Here is a 16,912-nt window from a genome sequence, read left to right on the forward strand (position 1 = left end):
TGTGCGGCAATTCATTTTCTGCGTCTCAAGGGGAGCAACACTGCAACAATCCATTCCAAGCTGGAAATGTATGGTAACAGTACACCATCAAGTGACAATAAGTGGATGGTGCAGACATTTACAGTATGGTCAAACAAGTACGAATGCCAAAGAACAAAGTGCCACACCTGATATCTAAGAAGAAGCAGGAACAATTACAGATATGGAGACCCTGTGCTAAGTAGGATTATCACAATCAATGTGATGGGGGGCGAAATGAAAATCAGTCAAGGATTAACCATTTTCACCATCCTACACGTAACAACAATATGAGGGCTGTGGATCCACTTAGATGCAAAACACTTTTGTTTTATTTATCTGATTTCCCAAACTAGTTTCAGCGGCAATATCACCCTCACCAGTGGGTTTTTCATTAGTCTGTAATGCAAAATCAGCTTCATTACGTACATTACAAAACACTATTATACATGTACTTTTTGGTTCCAAATATTGTAGTCCGTGAATAGTTTTATAATGCCTTTACTTTAAATCACAGCAGGGTTTCCATGCTCATTGCCACTATTTCAGTGTATTTTGTGTGCCTGGTTGTCATTTCTTTGCCATGCAGCATGTCATGTCATGTCATCGGCAACTGTATGAGTGGTTGTTACTAACAAATATGAAAAACTGAACTTGTTTATGTCAACGTTAGTGATGTGGATACAGTTTTGGTGTGCACTACGATATTACATAATTTGTCACGTACTGTAGTTTGCTGGTCAGCTTGTAGTTTCTTTTAAATGCAGACAAACATTACTTTTACACCTTGATCATAATTCAAAAATATTGCACCATTTTGCTGTTTTTGTGTGGGGCAAGAATCTATTGCATACTGTGGGAAGGTTTTGAAAATTGTAGCACGGGTTCCGACGACTTCTGTTCCTTATTTATAACTCTGTGTGATATGTGGAAATTTGAGAGAGATAGTAATAATGCTGGCAGATATAAATGCTCTTTTTTCATATTTGTTAATAACACCTGCTCATACAGCTGCAGATGGCATGCTGTATGCTGAAGAAATGGCAACAAAACACAGAAAATATGCCAGAAAGAAAGGCAACAAAAACAGAAACCATACTGATACTTAAAGTTAATAAGTGATTATAAAACTATTAACAGGCTACAAAACAGCACACAAGTAATTAATGTTTTGTAGTGTTTATATCAATGTTAATTTTGCATGTTCTAGTATGATGGTGATATTGTCACTAAAACTAGTTTGGAGAAGAAAATAAATGAAACAAAAGTGTTTTGCATAAAAGCAGATCCACAACGCCATCTTGTTGTTTTTATGCAAACACCAACCTTAGGGAGAGCTTCCTTATAAAATGATTGATCCTGTATATTGTTTTGAATATGACAAAAAGGTGATTGCCTGCTGGGTTTCATGATCGTTCACTTCCTTTCAAAGAGCCTGGTGAATGGAGGCAGCAGTGAAAATTTTGTTGCTGTGTTGGGACTTCTTTAGTGTTCTAATCACCTTGGACAAATGACGGACATATGACTACAGCCCCATGACAAAAGAGCATAGCAAGCAATGAATATGTTGATTTACTTCTGGACATCATCGAACAAGGCGACACTGAGTGCTTTTTGGGACTACCATTATGCTTTAACTGTCACAGAGCAAATTATTAATGTCTCCTGAGAAGATTACTGGAGGCTTGCACGAAGACAAAGGGTCACAGGAAGCTGTCTGGGAGGGGCCGGGGGGGGGGGGGGGGGGGGGGTTGCTCCCTGGGAGTGGTGTCCAACCCACAGCAGGCAGCCCAAAGCAAGTATCAATGCAGCCCATCTAGTGAGCATCTATCTCACAATCAGGTAAAAAAAATCCACACAATACTAACACATATTCCTTACAGAACAACAGAAAAGGTGGTAGAGATCGACCTTGAGAAACATCAGTTTGGATTCCAGAGAAATGTAGGAACAAGTGAGGCAATACCTCTTCCCACACTCCATATGTGAATGGAACAGGAAGAAACCCTAGGAACTGGTACAATGGGATGTACCCCTCTGCCATGCAGCTCATGGTGGTTGGCAGAGTATAAATTTAGATGTAGATGTAGGAGTGAGACAGGATCATAGCCTATCCCCAATGTTATTCAATCTATATACTGAATAAGCAGTATAGAAAACCAAGTAAAAATTTGGAGCAGGAATTAAAGTTCTGTCAGGCATAGCAAAGGACTTGGGAGAGCAGTTGAATGGAATTGACAGTGTCTTGAAAGGAGGATATAAGATGAAGAACAACAAAAGCAAAGCAACAATAATCGAATAACGAGATGATAAGGGAATTAGTAAACGAGACACAAAGTAGTAGATGAGTTTCCAGTATTAGGGCAGCAAAATAACTGACGATGGCAGAAGTAAAGTGGATATAAAATGTAGGTAGAATGGCAATACTTTAGACAAGAAGAGAGAAGCTTTTGGAATGTGGTGCTGCAGAAGAATGCTGAAGATTGAGTTGGTAGATCATGTAACTAATGCGGTGGTACTGTATAGAATTGGGGAGAAAATTAATTTGCGGAACAACCTGAAAAGAAGAAGGGATCGGTTGACAGGACACATTCTGAGACATCAAGGGGTCACCAATTTAGTACTGCAAGGAATTGTGTGGGGGTAAATATTGTAGAGGGAGACCAAAAGATGAATACAGTAAGCAAATTCAGAAGGCTGTTGGTTGCAGTAGTTATTTAGAGATGAAGAGGCTTGCAAACGATAGAGTAGAATGGAGCGTTGCATGAAACCAGTTTTCAGACTGAAGACAAAGAAACGATGAATTGAATATTTTCAATTTGAAACTCATGCAAATCATGATGATGCTCTCTGTTCCTCCATCCCTTATTCTGTACCCTGTTGTTGCATGTTCAGATGAAGAAACCATTGCATGGCAGGAATGTCAGAATGACTATGAGGGATTTTCAAGCTGGAATGTTTCCTGGATTGCCAAAATGAAAACTTCAAAACCAGGGTCTCAGTCCACATTGGGGAGAGTCAGAGAGAGCAACAGGTCAGAGGCATTGGTAAGCACTATCCCAGCTTCAACCGGGAGATTTTCAAAATGTTTGGTGAAATTGTTGCAGTTAATGAAGCAAATAAAATCTATTTATTTCTAAATGTCTCACCAACAAACTACAACTGTGCACTACAACTTCAACCTGATAAATAATGTCAGAGATTGCAATGTGTGTGACTAGTATACTATTTGACCCTTCAATTTGAATGTAAAAATTTCCCCGCATTATTTCAGTCTGAAGCACATATCATCAAGAAGTCTGTCAAATTAACACTAAACTTAAAGAATGAAGTGATATTATCTCTGTTATATGGGAGAGAAACCATAAGCACTAAAAAAAACTGAAGATAACATGTTGATGTTTAAATGGAAAATTCTGAGAAACATCTTTGATCTACGAAGGTGGTTTGAAAGTTCTCGGAATCACCACAAAAGGTCAGTGTTGATTTGATTTAGTCTGATTTTAACAGGGAAGCTAAAACAGCTTAGGTCTAACCCACCACTGTCCGCACCGAAACTAAGTTTACTGAGGTCAGTGTTAGCACAACAAGTTGTTTACGTGATATTCATTGGACTGTTGCCTGTAAACACATGCCACATCAGTGCTCTTGGAAGAGGGCTGTGGCGGTAACGTGGTTCTGCTGCTGTTCCTGCATAGTGATTTGCGAAGATGGAAAAAAAATAAATAAATAAATAAAACAAGATTCAAGCAGTGATCAAGTACTTTGTAAAGAAAGGTATGAAAGCAAAGGACATTAATGCTGATTTCCAGAATACCCTGGGGGACTCTGTCCTTCATGTTCAACTGTTGCCAAGTGGACAAATTAATTTAAATTTTGTCGAGAAAGCTTAGATGATGACCCGTGCAGTGGTTGGCCAAGATGTGTCACTACTCCAGAAATCATTGTAAAAGTGCACAAAATGGTCATGGAGGATTAAAAGTGTGTGAAATTGCTCACAGTTGCCAGATGTCATCTGATAGGGTACATCACATTTTAACTGAAGAATTAGAAATGAAAAAATTATCTGCAAAATAATGACGCTGGATCAAAAACGCATGAAAATGGGCATTACACAAACTAAGGTATGAATTGTTGCCACACCCACCTTATTCACCTGATATGGCTCCATCAGACTTCCACCTCTTCCCAACACTAAAAATTTTTCTTGATGGATGAACATTCATTTCAAACTAAGAACTGACAACCGGAATTGACAACTATTTTGCAGGCCTGGAGGAAACTCATTTTCGAGATAGGATCAAGGCACTGAAACATCGTTGGACCAAGCGCATTAATCTACGAGGAGCTACGTTGAAAAATAAAAAAAGTTTCAGTGATGAAAGTACTTTTTTCTATTCCATTCCAAGAACTTTTGAAACCACCCTCGTAATCCATAAAGAGAACATTGAGAAACATAGAAAGAACCAGGAACTGTACGAGCTGATGAAACAATCGAATGTCGTGCAGAAAATGAAAGTGTGGAGAGTAAGTCCCGCAGGGTACACTGCCAGGAGGTAACACACTGCGCCAAAGCTGTGCTTACGCGAAAGTCTGATGGTACCCGTCAAATTGGAAGACATGGAAGCATTGGGAGGATGAACTGCAGAAGGACCTTCAGAAGTTGGGCGTCCGCGAGAACTGGTTCCAAAGTGCACTAGAATGCCATCTATGGAAGGTCATCATGAGGTCAACACATGATCGATATATATTTATGAATGTAAGTTAAATGTAAAACCTGATAAACAGCTTGCAGAAATGATTATGTTTGAAATTACTGTTAACTTTTCTCATACATAATTTTGATGTTTTGTTAGCTTGCAAATGTAGCTAAACTTAATGAACGTACTACTGGATGCCACAATATTATTATTTCATACAAACAATCTACGAATCCAACTTTACATATAACCAGCTTAAAAATGTGTAAAAACGTATTAAACAAATATCTGACTGTAATGATTTATTCAGCTTTAGTCCAAAATTCAGGGAACATTTAGTGCCAAAAATTATTAAGCAATTAAAATATAATTTAGATTCATTTCAAGACAACTAATTGAAAAAACTATTTTATTAATTTTTAATTATACATTTAAATATGTACGCATATCAATAATGGATCATAATACGGTAATTTTTGTATGTTATTTGTGCTCTGGCATCAGTCCCACCAATTTAGTCAAAGTTTCTTGTTGTCACACTGCAGTACCAGTCTCTGCTACGTCATGTGAATTTAAGCCATGGTTGGTTGGTACGAGGGGTGGAGGGGACCAAACATTGAGGCCATCGGTCCCATCGGATTAAGGAAGGATGGGGAAGGTAGTCGGCCATGTCCTTTCAGAGGAACCATCCTGGCATTTGCCTGAAGCGATTTAAGGAAATCACGAAAAACCTAATCAGGATGGTCGGAGGCGAGTTTGAACAGTCATCCTCCCAAATCAGAGTCCAGTGTGCTAAACACTGTGCCACCTCGCTTGTTTGAAGCTATGTTAAAGTTCATCAGCACATAATGTTTACTGTATAAAGTTTTGTTAAAAGTTGGTGCAAATGCAAGTAATTGAGAGAATGGCATGAATGCAAAAAGTTGTCTGGTTATTAATTTATGCAACAACCCACACAAACATTTTAGTTAAAGCACTCAAAGCTAAGTAAATTTTCAAAATTCATAATTAGTCATTTGTTACCATTTGTTATATTTGTCTCTTGATATACAATGGCAATGTATTCCAATCTAATCATCTGCCATTTCTTAAAGTCAAACAATTCTTATAATTTTGTATAAATTATCATATCACATAAGGTACAGGTAATACATCAATATTACAAATCAATAAACAAAGGCATGGCATTTTCAATATCATAAATGCATGCAAGGTGTGGTTTAACAGGATTTTTTTTAATTTCATAGGCTTTAAACATTTGATTTTCAAAATTTTTTGTCTTCCTGGAACACATGTTCTTTATGTATGTTTGCATTTTCAGCTGTTTTGAATATTTAGTTCATTGTTGACAATTGAAAATATTGTGTGTGTTTTCACGTGCTCAGCATATTTTTATTTTTGAAAAAGATGGATCACAGAATTTGCATTACATTTTCCTTGAAAAAATGGAATAAAGTGCTGCAGCACATTCAAAATGATGACTGTGGCTTTTGGTAAATCTACAATGAGTAAGATTGATAATTGGCAACAATATGGAAGAAGTTAAGAAAACTGCTGAATCACCATCAGAGAGGTTGCTGATGGTATCGACATATCCTTTGGCTCATACCAAGCAATTTTTTTTTTAATGTTTTGGGTATGAAATGTACAGCAACAAAATTTGTTCCAAAACTGTTGAATTTTGACCAAAAACAATGTCGCACGAAACATCGCTCAGGAATGCTAAATGAAGTCAACAATGATCCAGAACTTCTAAAGAAGGCTACAACAGGTGACAAAATGTGGGTACATGGGTATGACATCAAAACCAAGGCCCAATCATCACAATGGAAACTGCCTGAAGAGCTAAGACCAAAAATAATTCGAGAAGTTTTTTCTCACTGTTTTCTTTGATCGTAATGATTATGGTCGTACAGCCAACAGGTATGCTACTGGAAGTTACGCGTTATTTGCTTGAAGAAATCTGAAGAAAATGATCAGAATTGTGGCAAAACCACTTCTGCAAATTACATCACGATAAAACTCCCGCTCACACTTCAATACTTGTTCGTGACTATTTTGATAGAAAACAAAACCATTATGTTGCCTCAGTCACCATATTCACTGGGCGTGGGCCCCTGGGACTTTTTTGTATTCCCGAGGATGAACAGAACCACTAAAGATTATCAATTTTCCGCCACTGATGAGATAAAAACAAAATCATTGAAGGAGTTAAACAACTTAATAATGAGCGAGTTCCAGAGGTGCTTCCAAGATAGGAAAAAATGATGGCACAAGTGTATTATATCTGAGGAGTATTACTTTGATGGGGACAAAGCTGATGATGATGATGATGAATAAATAAAATTCTTCTTAAACAAAAATCCCATTACTTTGTGATCAAACCTCATATGCAACTGAAATCTACAATTTTCCTTTATTACAGTTTTTATGTTTAGAAGTAGTACTGAACTTCTGTACATTGAGAGGTTTTGAAACTAGTTCACAAAAAAAAGTCTGGTATTCCCTTGCAAGATGTTTACGTACTAAAGTATGAGGCACCTTTTTTTTAAAGTGAGTACTGTTTTGAAATAAAAATAAAGCAAACAGACTTTTCTTAGCAATTTTTTTGGTACACAGATTGTACCATTAGACCAGCTTTCAATACCATCCTTGTAGGAATCTGCTGCCTCAGCATAACTTTCGATAATTTAGATGTTCTTTAACAATTTCATAAGGTGCTCTATATATAAGCCTGAAAGTTTTGTTCTGGCTGCAGAGTTCTATGTGGATGGTATTCAAAGTTGGTTGTACAATATGGTAAGTGCCATAATATTGGTGCGAATTACGTTGAAACATCGATTAAAGTACAGACTTTCATGTAAAAAATAAAACTGCTGAGAAGAGTCTACTTGTTTTATTTCTATTCCAAAACAGGACCTACTTAAAACACACACACACACACACACACACACACACACACACACACACACACACACACACACATACACTCCTTGTAAATGTGTTCTCAAATAAAATGACTCTGCTATGTATACTAAATCAATAGTTATTTCTTGTATCCTACTCCATAGGGCAAAGAGAAATGTAAAAATGAGTGGATTAATGCAAATTTATAAAACATCAAAAATTGTGAACTCACATATTCTAACTGTTCTCCAATACACAAATATATCAGATCCTCACCAGTTCAGATAGCAGCTTGTCATAAGAGAACTACTTGTCGTAAGAGAACTACAAATTCGGAAGTACGTATTTACAATTACGCTATCTAAGCTACACACTAGTTTTAAAACTGAAGGGTCTGCAGTGGAACAAAAATCAAGAACAATTTTGTCTACTACGGCAGTGTCAGTACATGCTTGTTGCGAGTGCTGAGGAAAAGCAAGGGGGGTGAGTTGGAGATTGGTTGTAAGTAGCCAATGAAATAGTATCAGACAGACATAGCAATTCCTAGCAATTAGTTGAAGCAGTTCTACCACCTCCTTATTTTAATATCACCACATACAGTGCAATTTGTTATAAGAACAAGACGATCAAAAAAGTAGACACAGAAGCTCAAAATGCAGTAATTCTATGTAATTTTTCACGTTCCAATGTAACTAAAAGGTTAAGGCAATGTATTCGAAGAAACTGTAATCAGCAATCCACAGAAGAAACAAAACATGAAAGTTAAAGCAATTCCATACATTAGGATAATAAATGTAAACAGCTGACCAAATGAAGTGATTGAATTAAGACTACATTGTGCCACTGCTTACTCCACATGTATTCCAAGTATTATGGTAAGAGTTACACAGTCATCACGAAGATGCAGAGGAACGGCCAACACCCATCACTCAGTGTGTTGAAAACCACCGATCAACCAAAACATTATAACCACCTGCTTAACAGTGAGCTGATCCACCTTTCAAACGCAAAACATCTGCAATTCTGTGTGGCACTGATTCTGAGCTGTGTACCAGCTTGTATCGACGAGCTGCGAGACATTGCTACTCACAGACTTGCTGACAGATATCACGGCTTCCAAACAGGTGCAGACGGCACACAAAGAGGCAGAGAAGGAAACTTGATGGTGAGCTTGCTGATGTGACTTTTGTCTCTGTAGGCTTTGCAGTGCTTACTGGGCCTCGGTTCTGAAGCAGCAGGTTGTGCGTTTGAGAGATTGAAACCACTGTTTATATTCCACGGGAAATGGGGTGATGGCTAGGGTGATGCAACATTCCCTGTGTGTAGTGCACAGCCAATCAATGGAAGTATACAGCCGAGTGGGCCTCAAACTCTTCATCGCAGGTTCTGGAGGCAGGCCTCAGTGTGTTCGACATCCCGTGTGGTGAGCGATGGAGGACATCAGTTTCTGTGAAGGTATTATAGAAGTTTCATCCACTTTCTTACTGAATCTGGTGATCTTGAACTTCATTAAATTTCAACTATTGATTAGTGATCCATTAAAGACCCACTGTCTTGTAATACCACTGGAAGGGTTTTGGAGCCGTAAAATAAAAGTAACGGCGATCTAAAGCAACAACACATTTTTATAGAGGTACTTTTTGTACGGTAAGAACATTCTTATTTTAGATAAGCTATTTAAGGCATTGTTCTGCAGAAAGTTGTAAGTATTTTTTAAGACCTGCATGCCAAGTCTTGCTGTGATACAACTCCTTTGGTGAACATTTATCTTTTAATATACATAGTAATTAACAGGCCAGTTGTGTGCTGCACGTAAAGTTTGGACCATAATTATTTCTTGTATGAATATCAATTTTCATTCCTAATAAGTTGTGTGCATTTCCCTTGGTTTAACCATTTATATTGCTTGTTGTAACTCTGCTCTCTTACACTGTAGTAAATTGAGCTGCTAGTGTGGCTTTTTGTAACTGAATTTAATTACTCCTTAACTACTACGGACCATCTCTCAGACTGCTACGATTTTTTGCATTGTGATATTTCGACCCTCCTCTGCGAAGTGAAATATACTCCTCTGTGTACCTTCCTATTGGTTGGCAAGCTACACATGCCAGAAATCTTTCATTGTTACTGTTCTTTGTTTCTTATTTATGGGCCCTGAGAGGTCCCACAGATGTACCAGTGTTCTGTTGAATGCTACTGTTTTTTCATTGCAGGGAAACGGGAAAGCTGTGCTGGGCCTTCTATGGAACACGTTTTATGTAAGACAGATGCGGATGTTCAAAGACATCTCAGTGAATCTTCAGATGAGCCTTTGATTAGAGTGATAATGATCCAGATTTCAAGATCTTAGGTGATCACAAAACAAATTCAGAACAGGAAATAGATTATGACCTATCCTATCTACAAGTTTTTGATGTCAATGAAGTAAAGGCATTAATTTGTCTGTTAACATATTCATGCATTTTCAAATTGGGGAACAAATGGGTTTACAGCTTGTTTGCAACCAATGGGACAGGCAGAGATGTTTTCAGATGCACTGTTAGTAAAAAGAGATTTCTGTTTTTGTTATCTGTCTTACAATTTTACAGCCCAAATGACTGGGAGGGGACAAAGAAAGTAGACAAGTCAGCAGCAATTTCACAAATCATCCTGTGTTTCATCGAAAATAGTCAACTTTGCTACTCAGCCGGTGCAACAATGTGTGTCAATGAAATCTTTGTACCTTTCTGGGAAGGTGTGGGTTTAGAATGTATATGCCAAACAAACTTGCAAAATATCATAGGAAAACTCAGTGTTTGAATGAGTTGCCGCATGAGAAGACAGTCTTTGGTCGTTTGTGGTACATCAAGCTTATCCAGAGGCAGACGTAATGATGAGAGTGATCTTCACGTAGACTCTAGCATGAGATATTGCTGGGCCTCATATGCAGTGCAGACTTTCTGTTGGATACTTGCCTCGAGAACTGAGTGACACCATAATCATTATTTTGAAAATTATAAGCTATCAAAGAACCAAAGTAAATATGAAAAATAAATCTTGAGGCTTGGTCCTTGTATTGCTATATAAGTTACATGAATGACATATGTGCCAGTAACACTTTAAATACTAGCATAAATGGCCAGTCTTCTTGGTCCGATATTCCTACAAGTGCCAACGTCAAAGTGTTAATGGGGTGACTAATACTTTTTCCAGTGAGCTTACATCTGTTAGAGGATATACCTTGAATCACTGACTGATATCAAGGACACTCAAGGGAATCCTAGTGATGCAATAAAATATTTTAATGTTTTGCTACAAACATCACTATAGTAGGAAGAAATGCCATCTTCTAGAGACATATCAACCAATAATTTCCTGAAAAGGTTGCAAAAACATTGTTTGATAAAGAGACAGATGACCCGTGCCCCATCATTTAACAGAGCTCAACTGTCTAATCCCTAAGACGTCGTAGCACAGCATGCCCCAATTACATTAGGAATGCTTGTGTGTAATTACAAACTGAAAGGCTAACTCATGGCAAGTTAATACATTAGAATCCTTGAAGTTTCAACAAAGGCTGCATAGAGGATCAAAGCGCTATCGTTGCTGCAACGGGTGTCCTGGTTGCAAATGTAACAGTATGTGTCTTACACTCATTGGAAAATGGGACTGGAACAGTTAGGTAACATCAAGTTTTGTGTTGAAGTTGGGCACATCAGCCAATCACTAATATTTGCAACTGCCTTACCTATAGATTAAGATTTATACTATTTTGGCTGAATTTGTCACACCAATCATATATTCACATACAGTAAAATGTTTGAAAAAGTGTTTATTGCAGTGAATGTTTAAGTCATCCAAATTTTTTTCATGGTATGCTTTGTTTCATGACGGCAGGGAGGACATTAAGGAGATGCCAAGAGCATCAAAGCCACAAATAAGATGTACAGATGAAAATATGTAAAAAGAAGCCAATATCATTGCATCAGATACATGTTTTTCTCCATTGCTAATCAAGGAGCTGTCAGGAATACCGAAAACTTTCATGCACAGAATTTTGCCTGAGGGTTTGGGCAATTTGAGTGTGGTTTGTGCTGCATGCAATCTGAGGCGATGAAAAATATGGCAGAGTCCAACTCTGCAATGACCTGTTACAAGCAGCTCAAAGTGATACTGTAATTGGTAATGAGACAAGATGTTTCCAACAGGAACCCATTAAAAAGCGGCAGAGTGTAGTGTGGTTTAGCCCACAAAAGCTGAAACCCAAGAAAGTGCACTTGCGAGAAGAGCCATGCAAAGACAAATCTGACACTTTTATTCCATTCCAAAGGAATGATTCACAGGGCATTTGTACCACATGTGCAAACCATTGATTCTGAGTATTATCTCAATATCCTCCAAATGTTTGTGGGTGAAAATTTGTCGAATTTAACTTGACTACCGTAAGGTAGGTTCCCAGTCGCTCCTCCACAATGCCCCAGCCCACAAAGAAAAGACTGTGCATGAGTTTCTTGCCGGCAAATGGATTACATTCCTTGGTCAACAGATATCTGGTTGTTCCCTAAATTGAAGTTAGCATTGAAGGAACATAGTTACAATGCAGTTACAGACACCCAAGAAAATTGCACTGCAGCACTAAATGCAATTCAAACAAACAACTACAGTGATTGTTTCAAAACACTTCTAAAATGTTTTCAGCTGTGTATTGATTCAGGGGGAGGCTATTTTGAATGAATACAGTGATTTTGTGAACATAATCAATTATTTTTCATACCCATCATCCTAATGGAACTGGGACACGTCTACATCTGCATACACCATATGGTCCGTGGTGGAGGGTACTCTGTACCACCAATAATCATTTCCTTTTCTGTTCAACTCACAAACAGAGTGAGGGGAAAAAGACTGTCGACACACCTCTGTACAAGCCCTAATCTCTTAATCTTATCTACACTGGTGACAGTATAAACATTCAGCAGTCAGCCTCAAATTCTGGATCTCTAACTTTTCTCAATAGTGCACCTCAGAAAGAATGCTGCCTTCCCTCCAGCAATTACCATATGAGTTCCGACAGCAACTCCGTAATAGAAGTGTGTTGTTTGAACCTATGCAACAAATATGGCAGCCTCCCTTTGAACTGCTTTGACGTCTTCCTTTAATTCGAACTGCTGCGGATCCCAAACACTCGATAATAGGTCGCACTAGTACCCTACATGCACTCTCCTTTACAGATGTACCACACTTTACTAAAATTCTCCAAATACATTAAAGTCAACCAATCACCTCTCCTACTACAATCCTCACATACTCGTTCCATTCACTTTGCAGTGTTATGCCTAGATATTTAATAGACATGACCGTGTCAAGAAACACACTACTAATGTAGTATTCAAACATGAGTTTGTTTTCCTAGTCATCTGCATTAACTTACATTTTTCTACATTCAGAGCCAGCTGTCATTCATCACACCGACTATAAACACAAATTGCGTGTGATCCTAGAAGATTTTATAAAACATGCTTGTTCTTCGCCCATTGAGCTCCTAACAGAGAAGCCTTGGCTAAAAAAACTAAGTGTTAAAATGCCAACTGATTTACAACGATCAGCCAGAACATTATGATCATCAAACCTAACAGCCGGTATGTCCACCTTTGGTACGGATAACAGCAGTGATACATTGTGGCATGGAAACAATGAGGCCTTGGTAGATTGCTAGAGCACCACTCTGCACACACACAAGTCACTTAATTCCTGCAAATTCCAAGGAGGGTGGCAATGGGCTCCAATGTCACATTCAATCACATCCCAGATGTGTTCCATCGGGTTCAGATCTGGCGGGTTGTGAGACCAACACATCAACTGAAACTCACCACTGTGTTCCTCGAGCCACTCCATCACTCTCCTGTCCTCATGACTTGGGGCAATATCTTCCTGAAAAATAATACTGCTGTCGGGAAACACAATCATCATAAAAGGGTGTACGTAGTCTGCAACCAGTGTACATAGATAGCCACGTAAATGTTCCCCCGAACATAATGAAGCCACTGCCAGCTTGTCTCCATTCCACAGTACAGGTGTCAAGGAGCTGTTCCCCTGAAAGATGGTGGATTTGTGATCTCTCATGGGCACAATGAAGGAGGTATTGGGATTCATCAGACCATGCTCTGCCACCGTGATATCCAGTGCCGATGGGGTAACATGCCCATTTTTTTGTTGTTGCCGATGTGGTGTTAAAACTGGCGGATGCATGGGTCATTGGCTGCAGAGGCCCATCATTAGAAGTGTTCGGTGCACCACGAGTTCATATACACTTACACTCCACCCAGCATTAGTCTGATGTTAGTTCCATCGCAATTTGCTACCTGTCCTGTTTTACCAGTCTGCCCAGCTTACGATGTTTGACATTTGTAACGAGGGGTGGCCACCCAACAACACATCTGGACATGGTTTCTCCTTGGTTTTTCCACATGTTAAAGACACTCCTTGAACACCCAACAAGTCTTGCAGTTTCCAAAATGCTCATGACGAGCCTCCAGGCTGTCACAATCTGCCCTCGGTCAAACCCAGATACATCGCACGCATTCCCCATTCCACACACAGACAGCACACTCACTGATAACTACATGCACCATGCATATGTCTGACTAGCAGTCATTCCTCGATTTATACTGACAGGAGGTCACTGGTCATAATGTTCTGGCTGATCAATGTATAATGCTGCTTCCTCCATTTCAATTTACGTTATTAGTATGTGGACATTTTCTTACCTTCATAATTTAACAAATTATATACATTACTTAATACAACAATTCCACACCAACAAAGAACAACAAGCATAAGACGAGGCTGAAGAAAAATACAGAAAAGTGCGGTAAGCGGGGTCCAGTGCACAACAGGCATATGTTAGATTGTATATCGCACCTTTCTTCAAACTCAAGGTACCTCTTGATGGATTCTGGCTCCAGCACAATGCCCCTGCAGTGGCACTGGTGCACCTTCTGTGGCAAACAGAAGCTCACTTCTATCCAATTGTTGATGCGGATCTGTACCAGCCCTGTCGTGCTCAAGTCCTCGTACACAGAGCGCAACTTGCGAGCTAGAGCAGAGCGTTGCACTATCAGCTCGAAGGGACACTCAGTATCGTCCAAATGGCTCCCACGATCTCGATCCTCCTCCGGCCTGTAAATATACAGTACAGTATCGACCAACAATAAAAAATGTAGTAAGTGTTATAACAGGATTCGCAACACATAAGAATATAAAAAATGTAAACAAGTAGAATCATTGTGAAGATACTGAATTATTTTTGAACGAATTCTCCTGGAAGAAGACAGAAGAATTAAAGGGATCGGTAGAAGAAAGGGCTTACCGAAAACAGTATATTTTGTGTTATTGTATGTTATATGTTCTGTGGAATTTAAAGACAAAAACATAAATACAAAAATCCAAAAGAATTTATATCTACATCTACATCTATATTCTGCATACTACTGTGAAGTGCATGGCAGAGGCTATGACCCATTTTACCAGTTATTACGGTTTCTTCCCATTCCATTTATGTATGAAGCACAGGAAAAATAACTGACTGAGTGCCTTTGTGCATACAGTAATTATTCTAATCTTATCCTCACGGTCTCTAGCTGAGCAATACACAGGGGGTATATTCCTAGAGTCATCATTAAAGCCTGTTCTTGAAACTTTGTTAGTATACTTTCACAGGATAGTTTACATCCATCTTCAAGAGTCTTCCAGTTCAGTCCCCTCAGTATCTCTGTGATGCACTGCCATGGATCAAACAAAGCTGTGACCTTCTCTGTGCATGTTCAACGTTCTGTTAGTCTTATTTGGTATGGGTCCCACACATTCGAGCAATATTCTAGAACTGGTAACACAAGTGATTTGTAAGCTATCTCCTTTGTAGACTGAATGTATTTCCCCAGTACATATTATACCAATATAGGCCTATTATACATATTATACCAATAAACTAACATCTACTACCTACTTTACCTTTGACTGAGCCTATGTGATCATTCCTTTTCATATTCCTAAAAAGTGTTACATCCAAGTATTTTTATGGGTTGGCTGATTCTAACAGCATTTTCATTGATTTTATAATCACAGGATATCATGTTGTTGTTGTTGTTGTTGTTGTTGTTGTTTTCCATTTTGTGCCGTGCACAATTTTAAAGTAAATTGCCAATATTTGCATCACTTTGAAATCTTATCAAGATTGGACTGAAAATTTATGTCACTTCTTTCAGACAATACTTCATTATAAATAACCATGTCATTTGCCGGAAGCCTGAGGTTGCTATTAATATTGTCTGCAAGGTCATTAATATACAACATGAACACACCAACACACTTCCACACCTAAAGTTCCTTCTAAATCTGTTGATGACTGTCCATCTGAGATAGCATGCTGTGTCCTCCCCACCAAAAAGGAGACAGCGCTCTCTAATCTTACATATGAAACTATTAGGTCCCAGCATGTGGTGCATTCAGGAACACAACCGATAATGTGATTAGGCTAGTAAATACTACACTGAGGGTCCACAATTTCTACTGCCGATCCCTTCAATTATCAGGTGTGGTGTCACAAAGCTTAGGCCTGTCCCACCCCTCATTAAATCGACCAAGACTTATACGAAAAATTGTAAGAATAGTTAGTATTATTATGTTCTTACATTTGTCTTTTTGGGTTTTCAGAAATACTGTGGGAAGAAAGTTTATTTATGTTGCAGATAACGTGGAAGATGTTGCCCAACGATCACCACGAAAGTTCGACGTAGCGGCAAGTTGGCAAGGAATAAAACGAATGCTGCAAACTACCGTGAGCCATGGAAGAGCCTGGGCCGCGAGGGCGTCGAGCTTCCTAGGTCGTTGTTGGACAACGTCAAAGGAAGAGATATTCTTTTTTCTCTCTTTGTAAACAGATCGATCGAGTCTTGAAAGGTTCTTGTAAAATGTTTAGGCGGGTGACACATTAGGTGGGACCCGATGCCTGTAATACTTACACAGTTATTAAAAAGGTGTTAAATGGCAAAACCAATAGTTCATCATTTATACAGATAAAAAGTAGTAAAGATATAGGAAAGGAAGAGTTGCAACGTCAGAACGAAAAATGATACATCGCTCAGCAATGAAGGAGGACGTAAACCGTGGACGTTACGAGGTGAAAACAAATCAACTGATGAATCAGTAAGTCTGTAATTAAGCATAAAGCCATGTAACACTGCACATGTAAGTAGAAATCATAATAGACTACAGTTCAAAATGTAGTGGATAAATCGCCACTGGAAAAA

The 16,912-nt window shown here is 38.7% G+C and overlaps 1 protein-coding gene across 3 annotated transcripts in view; it reads right to left on the reverse strand.

Annotated features, from left to right (window-relative positions):
• Positions 1-16,912, reverse strand: part of LOC124717047 (GATOR complex protein NPRL3) — a 108,491-nt gene that overhangs the window by 70,628 nt on the left and 20,951 nt on the right. For 2 of the 3 annotated variants that reach the window (XM_047243721.1, XM_047243718.1), the window contains exon 2: positions 14,526-14,783. In XM_047243721.1, coding sequence (XP_047099677.1) covers positions 14,526-14,783 — 258 coding nt within the window. The remainder of the gene's footprint in view (positions 1-14,525; positions 14,784-16,912) is intronic. The other variant, XM_047243719.1, reaches the window with a different exon arrangement.

This window comes from Schistocerca piceifrons, chromosome 9, assembly GCF_021461385.2.
Source record: "Schistocerca piceifrons isolate TAMUIC-IGC-003096 chromosome 9, iqSchPice1.1, whole genome shotgun sequence".
Classification (NCBI taxonomy): domain Eukaryota; kingdom Metazoa; phylum Arthropoda; class Insecta; order Orthoptera; family Acrididae; genus Schistocerca; species Schistocerca piceifrons.